The 15,098-nt window shown below is 35.1% G+C and overlaps 1 protein-coding gene and 1 non-coding gene across 3 annotated transcripts; both read left to right on the top strand.

Moving 5' to 3' along the window:
* The first annotated feature begins 4,192 nt into the window (after nt 1-4,192).
* LOC114189369 (U1 spliceosomal RNA) lies at nt 4,193-4,351 on the top strand. The gene has a single exon (XR_003605672.2). It is a non-coding gene; the product is annotated as a U1 spliceosomal RNA (small nuclear RNA).
* A 1,323-nt stretch (nt 4,352-5,674) lies between these two features.
* On the top strand, nt 5,675-13,060 carry LOC114188429 (toll/interleukin-1 receptor-like protein). Of its 2 annotated transcripts, none has more exons than XM_028077012.2 (6): nt 5,675-5,982; nt 6,188-6,682; nt 6,856-6,940; nt 7,031-7,132; nt 7,368-7,501; nt 12,931-13,060. In XM_028077012.2, exons 2-6 carry the CDS (start codon nt 6,195-6,197, stop codon nt 13,052-13,054), a joined length of 933 nt encoding a protein of 310 aa, XP_027932813.1. In that variant the 5' UTR covers nt 5,675-5,982; nt 6,188-6,194; the 3' UTR covers nt 13,055-13,060. The 2 variants fall into 2 exon arrangements, with proteins under 2 accessions (XP_027932813.1, XP_085530851.1); XM_085674725.1 differs by lacking the exon at nt 5,675-5,982 and having other exon boundaries at nt 5,989-6,372; nt 6,544-6,682.
* Nucleotides 13,061-15,098: the final 2,038 nt, after the last annotated feature.

Raw genomic sequence — 15,098 nt, forward strand, 5'->3', positions numbered from 1 at the left:
TTGATGATGATGTGTCTTGAATTAACAATCATTCTGTGCTAGCCATTATAGTTCATTTTCTCTGTATGTTGCTATTATAAGTTGGTATTTTCAAATAATTTATTATTCTGAGCTGAAAGCATAGTATGCTAATGTAATTGGTGTCAGAAGTGATTAAGTTATCGAGGTTTGTTTTCAAAGATATTTCAAGTTTCACATGGGTGAAAGAGTAGTGAGTAGTGTGGAAGTTGTGCTACAAAACAAAAGTGTGTATGGATACGTAACATACTTGCTTGGACAAGATCAATGGGTAATCAAGAAGGTCCATGATTAGGACAGTGGGGTCCTACATTCCGATTTTAATTTGTTTGTCTGTATAGTTCTTGTTCAAGTGTAACTCTTATGGTATTGTTATATTGTATAATTTAAGTTTGATTGCAGCCCATAATTGCACAATCATGTTTTCTTTGTGTAAGTTTAAGGTTTTATATGTTGTTTCCATTCTACTTTTTATGATGTTTATTTTTTATTGTTCTATGCTCTTGTATTTGGAATTCTCATGTTTCTTTTGGTGTGACTTCACATTGAGTGTTTTTATAGTTTTTATTTAGTTTCTATAATTTATTTGGTAAAATTTGTTCAATTATTAAAATCCAAAACTTATTAAACCTTACAATAATGTTGGATGTGAGGATTGCAAAAAATTTCTACAAGGGAAAGAAATTGATGTGAGACAGTATTTTAGGAAGAAAATACAAATGTATTGAATGTCTTGGAAGGGAAAAGTTGAAGCTCGTCTACTTTGTTACATACATTAAAAGTAATACACGTTAAAGTGGTCCAATACTGTACCAAAAAATCATTTTACTTTAGACTGAAAAAAAAAAGAAAAAAGAAATTTTACTTTTGAATTGATTTTATAATAGAGTGTAATACTCACCATAATGTAAAATTCCACAGGTACAACCACAAGTAATATAATATCCTTTCCACACAATATATTCTTCAACATATGGTATTGTTTTTGCTTACAAGTACGTAATGATCCTATCTAATTCTGAGTTTAGAACCAGAATGTATATCTTTCACCAGTACAAGAAAAATAAAATAGAATTTATCGGACGACATACTCACAATTTTCAGTTTCAAGGCAATACCAATGGTTCTTTTGGTACAATGACAGCAAAGAGGAGATTGATCAGTTAAATGCAACAGCATGTTGAAAATTCTGAAAAAGAAGATGAATATTTTTTTTTTACCTTTTTAGTTGACAAGATATTTGTTATGTAGTTTAATTTAAGAAACTAAATACCTTAATGAATATTAGATATAATTAAATACTTGTGTAAAATTAATTATTATTTAAGAAGGGGTTTCTCAGCGTTAATAACAAGTTCGAGCTGTATAATAAAATTAAAAGGAGTTTATTAAAGTAGATTGAATATTTGTACTGTTGTATAATATTTGTTAAAAACATATCAATATTTAATTATTACATTAGATAATTTAATGTGATCAAATAAATAAAAATAATTTAGATAAAATATTAGTACATTATTAGTTAGAATTAATATATTATCTTGTATTTCTTTATATAATTTAGATATAAAATAACTCTACATTAAACAATCCTAAATTTTATTCACAGAAGGAATATAGAATACTCTGTGCCGGGTCAAAAAGTGAAGAGACATGAAACACTTTTTCAAAGGCATGTTGGACCAATGGATCCCACTTGGAACCCTTTTATGATACTTCTCAGAAATTTGCATCACATGGTCACTGTATTTACATTCATTTTTCTAGTTCTTCTTTAATGCTTGTAAAAGAGTCTAGTTATTCTCTGTTGCATCTCAGAAGTTCTTGTGCTCAAGTAAAGAATCTTTGTTTCATTCTCTCCTGATGGTCTTTTCTCTGTTTTCAATTTTACCTCTGAATAGAACAAAGTGAAATATAAAAACATTTGTTATCTCTTCAATTGTACTATTATACTAATTGCAGGTGCGAGATGGTTGAGCAGAAAATTATGAGTGTTGTTCCTTCTTCCTCTGAGTCTAGTACAAAAGAATGTGATGTTTTTATAAGCTATCAAGGTAAAGACACACGCAGGAACTTCAGCAGCCATCTTTATGAGGCTTTGATGCAAAAGCAAGTGGAAACCTGTGAAGATGAAGATATTGAAAAGTGTGATGAAATCTCAGCAGCACTCATGAAAGCCATCGAATTCTCGTGCATCTATTGTTGTGTTTTCAAAGAATTGTGGTTCCTCAAAGTGGTGCTTGAGTGAACTCATAAAGATTATGGATTGCAAGAAATTAGTTACTAATAATTTTTAATTTATAAATTAGAATTTAAATTAATTATTACGATGAGCATTGAATTCTTAAATAAAATCAATTCAAAAGTAAAATTTCTTTTTTCTTTTTTGGGAATCGAAAGTAAAATGATTTTTTGTACAATATTGGAGCATTTTAATGTGTATTACTTCTGATGTGTATAAGAAAGTAACTATTACGAAAAAAAAAATAGTTCTTTTAATGTTTATTACTTTTAATCTTATATATTTTCAAAATTTTCTAGTATCAGTTTGAGTATTTTCTTAACGTAACAAAACAAAACATAAACTACACTAGCCTCAAAGCTGTACCAAAACGAAACATAAACTTCAACTTTTCCCAAGACACTCAAGACAGTTGTATGTTCTACCTAAAATATTTGTCTGGCATCATTTTTCTTCGTTGTAGAAAGATTTTGCACAGTTAAATTAGAAAATACTGTCAAAAGTCATAATTGGCAACTACAGGAACAATAAGCAACCAAGAAGTAACAATAAAAACAAAAAACTAGAACTTAAGACTGTAATACAAGGACAACGTCTAAACATGAATTTCACATTTCACAGACAAAACAAAACTCAAGACTGAAATATAAGGGCTGCGTTCTGTAATAGACCATAGGACCTCATGACTTGACATTTTGTTTAAAACTTGTACGTGCCCTATATAAAGTCTTTGGTTCTCCACCCAATCAAACCAGAAATAAATTGTACCAATTAACATAGAGTAAAAGAAAGACTCTTCACAACTCTTGCTTACCATAGACTAAACACCTTCCTTAAACAAACCCCAATTAATGACATCCTCACTACAGACTACATTGGTCTAACTAGTAAACATGTGTATGTTGTCGTAGGGGTGGCAAAGCAGGACGGGTTAGGTGGGCAGACCACAAGCCTATAGTGAGAAGCATTGGATGGGTTTAGATTTTGAGCTTGCAAACACGCCAAAGCTGCGCTCATAAATAACCCTACTGATCACCCTTGTCAAACACCTTTGGGCCAATCATCGTGACCGATCACCTTGGCCGAACACACTTGGGGCATCACCTTGGTTGATCACCCTAGTTGAACACCCTTGGATCGATCATCCTGATCGATCACCCTAGTTGAACATCCTTAGGCTGATCACCCTGACTGAACTGAACACCATGACCGATCACCCTAGTTGAACATCCTTGGGCTGATCACCTTTACCGAACACCATGACCAATCACTCTGGCCGAACACCCTTGGGCCAATCATGAGTTTTAAAGAAAATGTCAAATCCAGAAGTTACGAAGATATTAAAGTATTATATTTATGTGTTTTCATTATTTAGCTTTGAGCTTTGAAATACTTCTTATTCTTCAAAATTAGTCTAGTTTAACGTGGAAAAAGTGTTTTGTTTATCTCATGTAGCTCATGGAAATCTAATTTTTTTGAACCAAATCTGAATTAGTTATTCTGAATTTAATTAAAAATTTAACCTTCGGATACAGGAAAAAGAAGAAAGACATTGCACTTTGTTTGTTGTCTATGTTGGTTTCATATTCTCATTTCACATAGTGTTGTGTTAAGTAATTAATTGTTTTACAACAAAGTGAGGGATTTCTCTTTCAAATATTGAAGTTTTTAAGTGTGTAATCCCACGATAAGATTTCACTTTGCACCTGATGTATCCTAAATGAATAATCATTCTATGTTACCAAGTGCAAGGTTAATTTTTTCTATATTTATTATTCCGATTAGAAAGCAACTTATGTTAATGTATTTGGTGGCAGAGGTTAAGTTATCAGAGACGTCTGTTTTCAAAGATATATAAGCCCCACATCTTTAAAAGAGTAGTTAGAAATGTGGAAGTTGTGGTACAAAATAAAAGTGTGACAGTTATAAAACATACTTACCTGAACAGGATCACTAGATGATCAAGAAGGCTTATGGTTTAGGACAGTGACTTTCATTGCACTTGAGGAGGTGCTGTTCTGAGGTTTGCCCAAGTGGCAGAGCCTACGTCATAATTTGTGGCAGAGGAAGCTGCGTTTGCGCGGCCCTTGCATTTCAGTCCTAAGTTTTGCTTTTGTCAGTCATTTGGGCTTTGTAGCCTATGCGTTTTTCCATTTATTTGAGATTATTTAGGTTTAGCAGAAGTTTCTGTTTAGGTACTTGTGATGTTAATTTATCTGGTTGGCAATTTTATTTTGCTGTATGCTTTTCCAATAGGGATGTTTTTGTAGTTGCCACTTTAAATTCATACCATAATTTGTTGAGATTAATATTGTAAAAGAATCGATTTTTACGAAAAAACATATCCAACGGGATAAAAAAAAGCATATACCCTAACCTTTTGCATGGTGAAAAGTTCGACAAGCATAGTTACATGAAACTTGGATCACACTATCTAGGAAAACGTGTGAATTTCTGAAGACAAAAAACAGGAACACTACAATGGTTGTATAACTATTCTGTTTTGTGAAGTAAAGAATCATTGTCTTCCTTTGTTTCCCTTTTAATATGGTAGGACCGATCCTGAATTGCTTAGGGACATAACATTTGTGTTTGAACATGAATGCACTTTTGGCACCGAAAGGATGATAAAAGAGGGTGGGTGTGTTTCCACTATATTATGCCACAACACAACAACAACATGGTTGAAGGTGATTAATAGTAGTAGCAAAGAAATTGTTGAATGGGAATGTAAAGAAATCAGAGGCTTTGAAAGAGAGAGGGAACAACTTCTTTCTGCAACCAAAGAGATGAGAACTTCACCATAAGTGATAATGTTGTCGTGAACCTCGTGATTAAACCAAGATTTGCATCAAGAAGAACATTTTTTATGCTCCAAGTGTAGAAACAAATAGTGTAGTGCATGTAATACAATTTTATTGATGGTTAGGAACTGCTTTTCATGCACATTGTTTTAGTGCAACTACTGTCTTTTTTTTACGGTTGTACAACTCTACATAAAGCATAGTTATTGTTGGCTTTCTTGTACGAAGCAAACGGAAGAGATAAAGATAATGAAAAACAAGTATTTTATAATTTTAGTTCAATTTGTTCATGATTCTAAGATTATCATAAATTGAATAATAAGGAAATAAATCAATATTAATTGATTTCATTTGTTAATGTTACCTTGTATTATCAATGCAAAACATTTTACCGACTAAGAAGGCGTTTCACAGCGTTAATAACAAGTTTGAGCTCTATAATAAAATTAAGAGGAGTTTATTAGAGTAGAATGAATGAATTAAGAAAAATATTTACTGTTGTATAATTTTTGTTAAAAAAGTTAACATTTAATTATTACATTAGATATTTAATGTGATTAAATAAATAAATAAATAATTTAGATAAAATATTACTATACTATTTGTTAGAATAAATGTATCATCTTGTATTTTTTATATATAATTTAGATATAAATAGCTCTTCGTATAAACAGTCCTAAATTTTATTCACAGCAGGAATATTGCATACTCAAGCTTGTGCTGGTCAAAAGTGAAGAGACATGAAACACTTTCTCAAAGCAATGTTGAACCAATGGACCCCACTTGGAACCCTTTTACGGTACTTCTTAGAAATTTGCATCACATGGACATTTTATTTACATTCATTTTTCTAGTTCTTTAATTGTTGTAAAAGAGTCTAGTTATTCTCTCTTGCATCTCAAAATTTCTTGTGCTCAGGTAAATAATCTTTGTTTCATTCTCTCCCATAAGAACTGTGATCTGTTTTCAATTTTACCTCTGAATAGAAATAATGGATATGGTTAATTTGGTATCTTCTGGTTTTCTCTTCTATCTATGCTCATGTTGAGGAGAAGTGTCAAGAACAAAGGGAAATATAAAAACATTTTCTATCTCTTCAATTGTAGTGTTATACTCATTGCAGGTGCAAGATGGTTGAGCAGAGAATTATGAGTGTTGTTTCTTCTTCCTCTAACTCTTGTACAAAAAAATATGATGTTTTTATAAGCTATCGAGGTAAAGACAAACGCAGGAACTTCAGCACCCATCTTTATGAGGCTTTGGTGCAAAAGAAAGTGGAAACCTATGTAGATGAAGATATTGAAAAGGGTGATGAAATCTCAGCAGCACTGATGAAAGCCATTGAAGATTCTCGTGTATCTATTGTTGTGTTTTCAGAGAATTTTGCTTCCTCAAAGTGGTGCTTGAATGAACTCATAAAGATTATGGATTACAAGAAAGAGTTGGGACAGATTGTAATACCAGTGTTCTACAACACAGATCCATCCCATGTCAGGAACCAAACTGGGAGGTTTATGGAGAGCTTTGTAAAACATGAAGGAGAACCCAACTGCATAAAATGGAAAACTGCTCTCACTCAAGCAGCCAACTTAGCTGGATGGAGCTCTCAAAATTATAGGTAACAAAATGAATTGAGAGTGTGCAAATTAGTCGGACATTATTTTGTGTTGGATTATGTTTACCTAATTCCTTTCTAGATTAAGCATATTGTTGTGGTGCAACACCTTTCATGATAGTTGTGTAGTTATGTTTTCATGATGTAATTCTTTGTTTTCCTTTTTCATATGCTAGGACTGACTCTGAATTACTTAAGGACATTGTTGAAGATGTTTTGGAAAAATTGCCTCCTAGATGCAGAAACCAATGTAAAGGATGGGTAAGAATCGAGGAACACCATAAACAGATTGATGAAATCTCGTGTTCATTCATTTGTAGTGAGGCTGGTGAATTTTTTGTCTCCCTTCAGGTGGAAAACCTTACACGGAAAGCCCAACTTCAAGCAATTGCAATTGAAGAAAGTGCCAAATGCAAAGCAGTAGAGAAAGTGATCAAGTCACTTACTTCTCAGGTAGAAACTATATTCCTACAAGAGCTACAATCTCTCACGTACACAGATAGAGGATTGGTAACATTTATTTTTGTTTTTTCATTTAAAATAACCTAACTATATCTAGAGAAAACCCTTATTCAAGTACATTTTATCCCTAGTGATGCTTTCTTTAGTTATTTCTTGAGTATATAGTGTGGATGTATGAGAACTGGTCTGGCTAATCTTACATGTCTTTGTTTCTTGCACTGAATAGTTGAAGGATATGGCCATGAGGTTACATGTTCTTGGTTCCGATGAGACTGAATGGATTGAGCAAGATGAACCTGGTGTACATATTTATCTGACCTCCCTAGTAGGTCTAATCTATCTTAAAAGACTATGCTTCAGGTATAGAATGCTCTATTATATTTTTACATTTTTTTTGAGCAAGGGAATGCTAGGAATGCACTTTCCAATGCCTCTTTTCCATCAGATTCTCTATTTTAGTTGGAATTAATGGGGTCTCACCATTGTAGAAATAGAACTACTAGTGGAAATAGTTTGTAGTTGTTCAAACTTTGTTCTTGGTAGCACTTTCATAAATATTTCTGCAACTTGATCTTCTGTTGTGCAATACTAGAGTTGAATTTGTTGAGTTGCCTCTTCATCTCGAATGAAGGGATATTTAATGGTTATGTGTTTGTTTTTTGATAATGGATTGAATTTTTAGCTATTGCTATTGTCATTTGTTGTTGCAATAGATAATAGTCGGTCCATCTTGTGGTTCACCCATTTCTTCAAGTATTCTTCGTAACCATATTGCTTGACTCGTGGTTTCAGTAGCTATTACATACTTACTCTGCTTCTGTTGTTGATTGTGCCACAATTACTTGCTTCTTTAATGCTCGATATTGGCGTAGCCGATCATTCTTGAGTTAGTCATAGTTTTGTATCATATACCAAACTACTTTGTGCCTTACAGATATCTTAAACTTCTATTTCCTACTCCTAATGAATCTGACTTGGCTTTTGCATGAATCTTGACAGAGTTGTAGCATACATAATTTTTGGCCATGTGGCTGAGATATAGGAGACTTCCAATTAAACTCATGTAGTGTGATGCATCTGCTTCTTGTGCTACATCATCTTTGTGTAGCTTTTCATTTACTATCAATGGTGTAGTGTCAGGTTTACACAATCATACATCTTGAACTTTTTCAATAGAGCTTCAATATATTTCTTTTGAGAGATAAATATATCTTCTTTTTGTTGCTTCACCTCTATACTGAGGAAATAGTTTATCATGCTAAGGTCGGTCATCTCAAATGTCTTCACCATGTCTTCTTTAAACTCGTTCATCATTTCCTTTGTTGATGAAGCCTTGTGGTCGTTCAACATAAATCTCTTCTTCGAGCACTCCATTTAGAAAGACTGATTTGACATCCAGTTCATGTTCATCCTTTTTGTGTTATAAGAGCTATTAAAACTCTAATTGTATCTAAGCGAGAAATTAAAGAAAATGTCTCATTGTAGTCGATTTTTGGTTGTTATAACGATTAATCTTTCCTTGTTCTTTTGTATAGGTCCATCAAGATTGAACATTTTTTTTCATATATCCATTTCACTCCAATAATGTCTTTTCCATGAGGACAATTTACGAACTCCTAAGTGTTATTCTTCTCAATTATTTTAATCTCTTATTCCATATCCTTAACCCATACATCTTGCTTTGATGCTATTTCACAGCAGTTAGGTTTAATCATTACTATATTGCAAGTTTCGTATATGCCTACCAAAGATCTTAGAAGTCTTGGAGTGGACTCTAGTGAAGAATCTTGTTGTTGTTGTTGTTGTTATGGAGGTGGAGAAAGTGTACCTAAATATTTAGTCTCTTCTTGAGTTTTTTTTTCTTAAGATTGTTGTACTCAAACTAAAATGTTGCTTTTAACAATTTTTTCTTCTTCTAATTCCAAGAAGCATTTTCATGAACCTCAACATCTCGACTAACCTTTTGACTGTGTACTATATTCCAAGAACATTCTTCATATAGTCTTAATTGTCTTCAAGCTTGTGCCTTCTTTAATTAGGAACATGTATGTAGCAAATTTTCTCCATCAGTTAGCCAATGCTAAGAGATTTTCTTTAAGCTTGGGTACTAGTATGACATCATTGATGAGTCTCGTTCCTTCCTTAGTCTCCACCATGATAGTGCCTTTGCCTTTTGACTCCACCATCGTGCCATTCCCCAATCGTACTTGAACTCTGATAGAGTTATTAATTTCTTTATAGATGCCTGGATCATTAATCATGTGATTACTGCACCCACTATTCAAGAACCATCTCCCTTTTGATTGTTAGAGTATCGTGCATAAAAAAGATATTGCTATTTATCTTCTTATTTAGAAAAAATTGCTTGTTGATTTTTGTTGCAACAAATTTTCTCCATGTGTCCAAATTTCTTGTAGTGTTGACATTGAGGTGTCGACCATTTTTCCAAGTGACCTGTCTTTTGACAAATTCCACGTGGAGGATATTTTCCTTGATGGGTCATAGATAAGCTTCTAGAATTTTCTTTATTTCTAGAAATTTCTCCTCTAATTTTATTTCCTTCATTTTTTTTTTCCGAGACGATAATTTTAGTTTTGATTGAAGGCATTTTCGGCTAAGTCTTCTTCACAAATTTTCAATCTTTGTTCATAAGTTTCAAGATAGCCCATAAGTTGTGTTACTAACAGTGTAGCCAAATCTTCTTTTTGTTCAATTGCGGTTGCGGTTGCATTATATTTCTAGGAAATAGAAATTAAAATTTTCTTAACGATCTTTTTGTCAAGAATATTTTCTCCATAGGCTCTTATCTAACTACCTAGAATAGTAGTCTTTAATGGTCTAATATTCTTTCATTGCTATTAATTAAAACTCTTCTCTTATGAAGTTTAACATTATATATCTCATCACTACCTTGAAACTCCTCTTGTAGTGTATTCGAAGCTTATTTTGCATTTGTGGCATTTTGAAAGATTGTGTCATCAACTGCTTGTTGAAGAGCAAATTAAGCACTTGATTCCTTCTATTTGTTTTCCTTCAACCCCTTCTTGTGAGCTATAGTAAGAGTTCTAGAATAATGAATCTCTCTTTTATAATGTCCCATAAATCTTGAGAGCAAAAGAATGTCATCGTTTTGACACACTAAAAATCATAATGGAAGTGGCCATGTGTAGAGAAAATATTTTGTAAATGGTGTAGAATAAAATTATAGGTTTTTTTTTAAGTAGTTGAAAAGTTTATCTGCGTGCAATAGATGACCAAACATAGCTGTGATTGATAGTTTTTAGAAGAAAATTATAATGTGGTCGAATTAGTTGAAAAATATTTAAGTAAAGAAAGAAAGAGAATATAGGAAGGGAACAAGTTAAGGATTTCTAGTAAGGTGAAATATAGCAAGGTGAAATATAGCAAGCTTTATATTGTAAATTGCAGAGGTTTGTCACAATGTATGAGTGAATTGCATTTTTATAGGCATGCCAGTAGGTGAAGTGAGTTTTCTAGAATGAAAATTCTAGAATTATAACATTTAATAATGCTATGTAGTCTTGTACTGTACCTAGCCAAGCCCAATCAAGTAAATAAGTACACACGTTGAAACCACATACCATCCAGCACCCGGACACAACCAGCACTAGCCATCTAGACAGGTAGCCGGCCAAAACCGACTACTTGCCTAGAAGGCTAACCCACTTCAATACACCTCTGGAAACTACTTTAGGACCAGGCCCACTCATGGCCCAAGCTGGGGCCCAAGCTAGAGCCCAAGCCAAGGCCCGGCCCATGAAAAGGTCAAACGTCATTAATGTCTATAAATACACGTGGACCCCATCATTTAAAGGTACGCATTCATTAATTGCTGATTTGACTCTTGAGAGCTTTGACTTACTTGAGCTTCGGAGATTCTTCTGTAGGTAACCCCTCCTGGGTTCAAGCCGGCATGTATCGAATGGGAAGAGGCCAACTAAGGAGATAGCGGACTACATAGTAAGGTGACGCTCGTGCCTAATTTATCTTATTTGTCCCTCTGCAGGAACAATTGGCGCCCACCGTGGGGCCCGAGACGAACACCCTTAGTACCCGCTTTTCTCTGAAGATGGTTTCTACCCGCAGCAAAGCTGGAGCTAGCAAGCAAGTTGACGCTGGTCCCTCTGGACCCTCTGGCGTCACCCCTGATTTGGCCGCCATCTTAGACGGCCAGATGAAGATGCAAGAGGAACTTGCAAACCTCAAGAAACGCAACGCTGAAGAGATGGAAGCGCTCAGACAAGAGAACTCCCGCCTCAGGAGGAAGATCGAGAAAGATGCCGACCTGAAAGGAAAAGCCAAAGAGACCTCTGAAGCTGTGAAGTCTCCGGCTTTCCAACCTACAGAGGAAGAAAGTGAATACAACCCCACCCCCCACACCTTCACCTCCACCCAACAAACCCCTCCCACTACCACACACCCCCAACACTTCCCACCAGGTCACCCGGGACCTACCGCACCCTCAACAACCCACGTTCCCCACAACATACCCACTACGCTTCACACCGCGTATATCCCACCCTACAACCCCCCATATCTTCCCACAACCCACATCCCCCCTCATAACATTACCTCCACCTTCCCTACCATGATCAACCACCCACTCCCATCCCACATTCTCCCCTCCCACCAGCCCAGACGCCGCCACCCATTCACAGACTTTATCGCTAACACCCCTCTCCCAACCCAGTGGGAACCATTCAACCTCGACCGCTACACTGGCGAAACCGACCCCGATGAACACCTGAAAGTTTACATCACACATGTTGCTCTGTATACGTCCCACGACGCAGTCTTCTGCAAAGCCTTCCCCACAACACTAAAAGGCCCCGCCCTAGAGTGGTTCACTACCCTCCCACCCTACTCCATTGATAATTTCGACACCCTTTCCCACATGTTTTCCACACATTTCGCCGGCAGCCGCCCCCACCAAACCACCACCATGTCCTTACTGGGCATCAGACAGGAGCCTAATGAACCTCTCAGAACATTCATCGACCGCTTCAGTAAAGCAGCCCTTCGCACACCACACCTCAACCAGGAAATGATACTCCAATGCATGACCCTCACCCTGCAACCTGGACCCTTCGCAAACAACGTCTACCTTCACCCACCCACCTCCATGCACGAACTCAAGTTGCGTGCCGCTGACTACGTTCGCATGGAAGAAATGCAAACCCTTCACACTAAATTCTGCAACGACTATGCCGCCAACACCACCACTCCCAATCCCAACCCCGTACCCAATCCCACCCCACACCCTCACCCGCGCCCCGATACCCGTCCACGTGAACCCCGCCAACCACGTTTTACCAGATACGCCCCACTCACAGTAGCCCGCTCCCGCATCCTTGACGAAGCCCTCCAAGCTGACCTCCTCCCCCCACCACGCAAAACAACCACCCCTCCTAACGCAGACATGACCAAGTACTGTCGATACCACCGCAATCACGGTCATACTACAGAAGAGTGCAAAGCGCTACAGGATAAGATCGAAGAACTGGTACGCGCCGGCCACTTTCGCCGCTTCATCCGCAGAGATGACCACACCTCCTCTCGAACCCACCACCCCCCACGACACGACCACAGACGACAACCAAGCGACGCTAACCACAATATATAGATTTATTTTTCTATTTCTTACAACTCCGGTGATATTTTCTAGAAATTTGTACCAATTTCAAGCATATTCAGATAATTGTTTTTTCATTCCAAATTTTAGCCATATGATATATAACTTGGGTTTAACCTTGCAACGGTAAATGCAGTCAGGAATTGTTTAGCGAGAAACAAGCACAACAATGGTGGGACGAGAATTTTGAAAGAGTATGTGCTCAGTACAATGTGGTCGAACAACGCGACTATTTTTTAGAAATTTCATATATCTCCTAGTTTCAATTCTATTTATTAAGATATAACATATTTTATTCTTTATTATTATTATTATTATTATTATTATTATTATTATCATTAAATATTATGTATTATGATGATATCTTAAGTTTTAGTTTTTCCTTTATACAATGGGATATTGTATTTTATATATTGAACAAATTTCTAATATATCAATATGAAAAATAAGAAAGCTCTGTGACTTACTTTTCGTCAAACACCTCTTGTACATATTTTTCCTTCTCATGACTTATACATATCTAATTATTGTTTAGCTGAAAAAAAGAAGAAAAAAGAAGTTGTTTTGATTGTTATCATAGCAATATAAAAAGCATCATAGAAGAGTAGGGATTTCATTGTGGTTTTGAATTCCATGTCTTTAATTTTTTTTGTTTTACAATTTCATTACACTTTTTGTTCTTGTAAAAAAGGTGTGAAATAACCCTAGACCGAAGACAAAATAGAAAGAAATATTTTAACCTTAGCTAATGATTCACTTAGGCCAAAATCATTCCTGTCCTTGATCTTGGGAGCAACATTCTTATTTATAAGCAAGTCTAGTACAATTTTTGTAGATATACATAATCATATATTGTAAAATAATCACTCTAGAAGATAATCAATAAATAATAACTAAAATATCCTCTTAAAATAACAACTAAAATATTCTCTAAAATAATAACTAAAATGTCTTCTAAAATAACAACTAAAATATCCTCGAAAATAATTAATTTCACATAATCCCAATATTCTCAAACATTTTCTGCCACATCTTAGCATCCTAGAAGGAGGGTCAGTCATAGAGCGACATCCTTCTCAAGCGCATCAGCCCTAGAGAGACATCCTTGTAGGTCTTGAACTATAAATTAGCTTTCCTTGAGTGCGTCGGTCCTAGGGAGACATCCTTGTAGGTCTTGAGCTATCAACTAGATTTCCTTGAGCACGTCAGTCCTAGGGAGACATCCTTGTAGATCTTGAACTATCAACTAGCTTTCCTTGAGCGCGTCGGTCCTAGGGAGACATCCTTGCATAATACCTCGGCACATTGTCGAAGTGTTGGATTTAGAAAGGTATATAACTCTCCAACTTTTGAGTTTCCTCTTCTTGAGATGAGGAAACTCAGAAGTTGTCCTTTAAGTAACTGTTGCTCACCACTTTCTATGCGCCATCATGACTTCTCAACTACCCCTTGCCACGTGTTCCACATCTAATGGGCTATTTTCAAACCACGACAGATGTAATCTTCCTCCCATTACAAGAAATATGATTATTATATACGCTTAGAATCCGTAGGTAATGGACAATCTTCGTAGGTAATTTGATATTATCTACGAATTATTTACGAAACATATTTTGTAGGTATTCAGCTGGTAGGTAACTTTATCTACGAAATGTGCATCGTAGGTAACTTACCCCTACGAAGTTTACCTACGAAATATTACATAGGTAACTAACCTACGAAAATCTTCGTAGATAATTTACCTATGAAGGTTTTCATAAATAAGTTACTTACGAAATATTTCCTAGATAAATTACCTACGAAGTATTTCGTAGATAATTGAAATATATATAAAAAAAATATTTTTGTAACAATCCTTATGCCTTCTTTTGAATCAATAATTAAGATTCACAATAAAGAACATAATTTAAACCAAACTTATATGAGAATCTCAATTTCTGTTCAAACAAATAAAAGTACAAACTTTTTAAAAGAAAACACACACACACACACACACACACACACACACATATATATATATATATATATATATATATATATATATAAAGAGAATAAATTTACATCTTTAATAGTGTTTTCCCGAAGAAAAATTTAATTATGTATAGAAAGAAAATTCAAAAACAATTTAAAAGTACACGCTTAAAAAAGAATTGGTGTCAACATAACTTCAACAAACCCAACTTGGAGATTTGTGTAGTCAAAGATGGTGTGATATTCCACCAGGAAAACATCCCCAAGAATCTTGCATACACATACACACTACAAGCTTGTTTAAAAATATTTCTACAAATATTTAATAAAAAT

The sequence above is a fragment of the Vigna unguiculata genome, chromosome 6, assembly GCF_037176805.1.
Source record: "Vigna unguiculata cultivar grain cowpea cultivar isolate G323 ecotype 2 chromosome 6, ASM3717680v1, whole genome shotgun sequence".
In the NCBI taxonomy this organism is placed as follows: domain Eukaryota; kingdom Viridiplantae; phylum Streptophyta; class Magnoliopsida; order Fabales; family Fabaceae; genus Vigna; species Vigna unguiculata.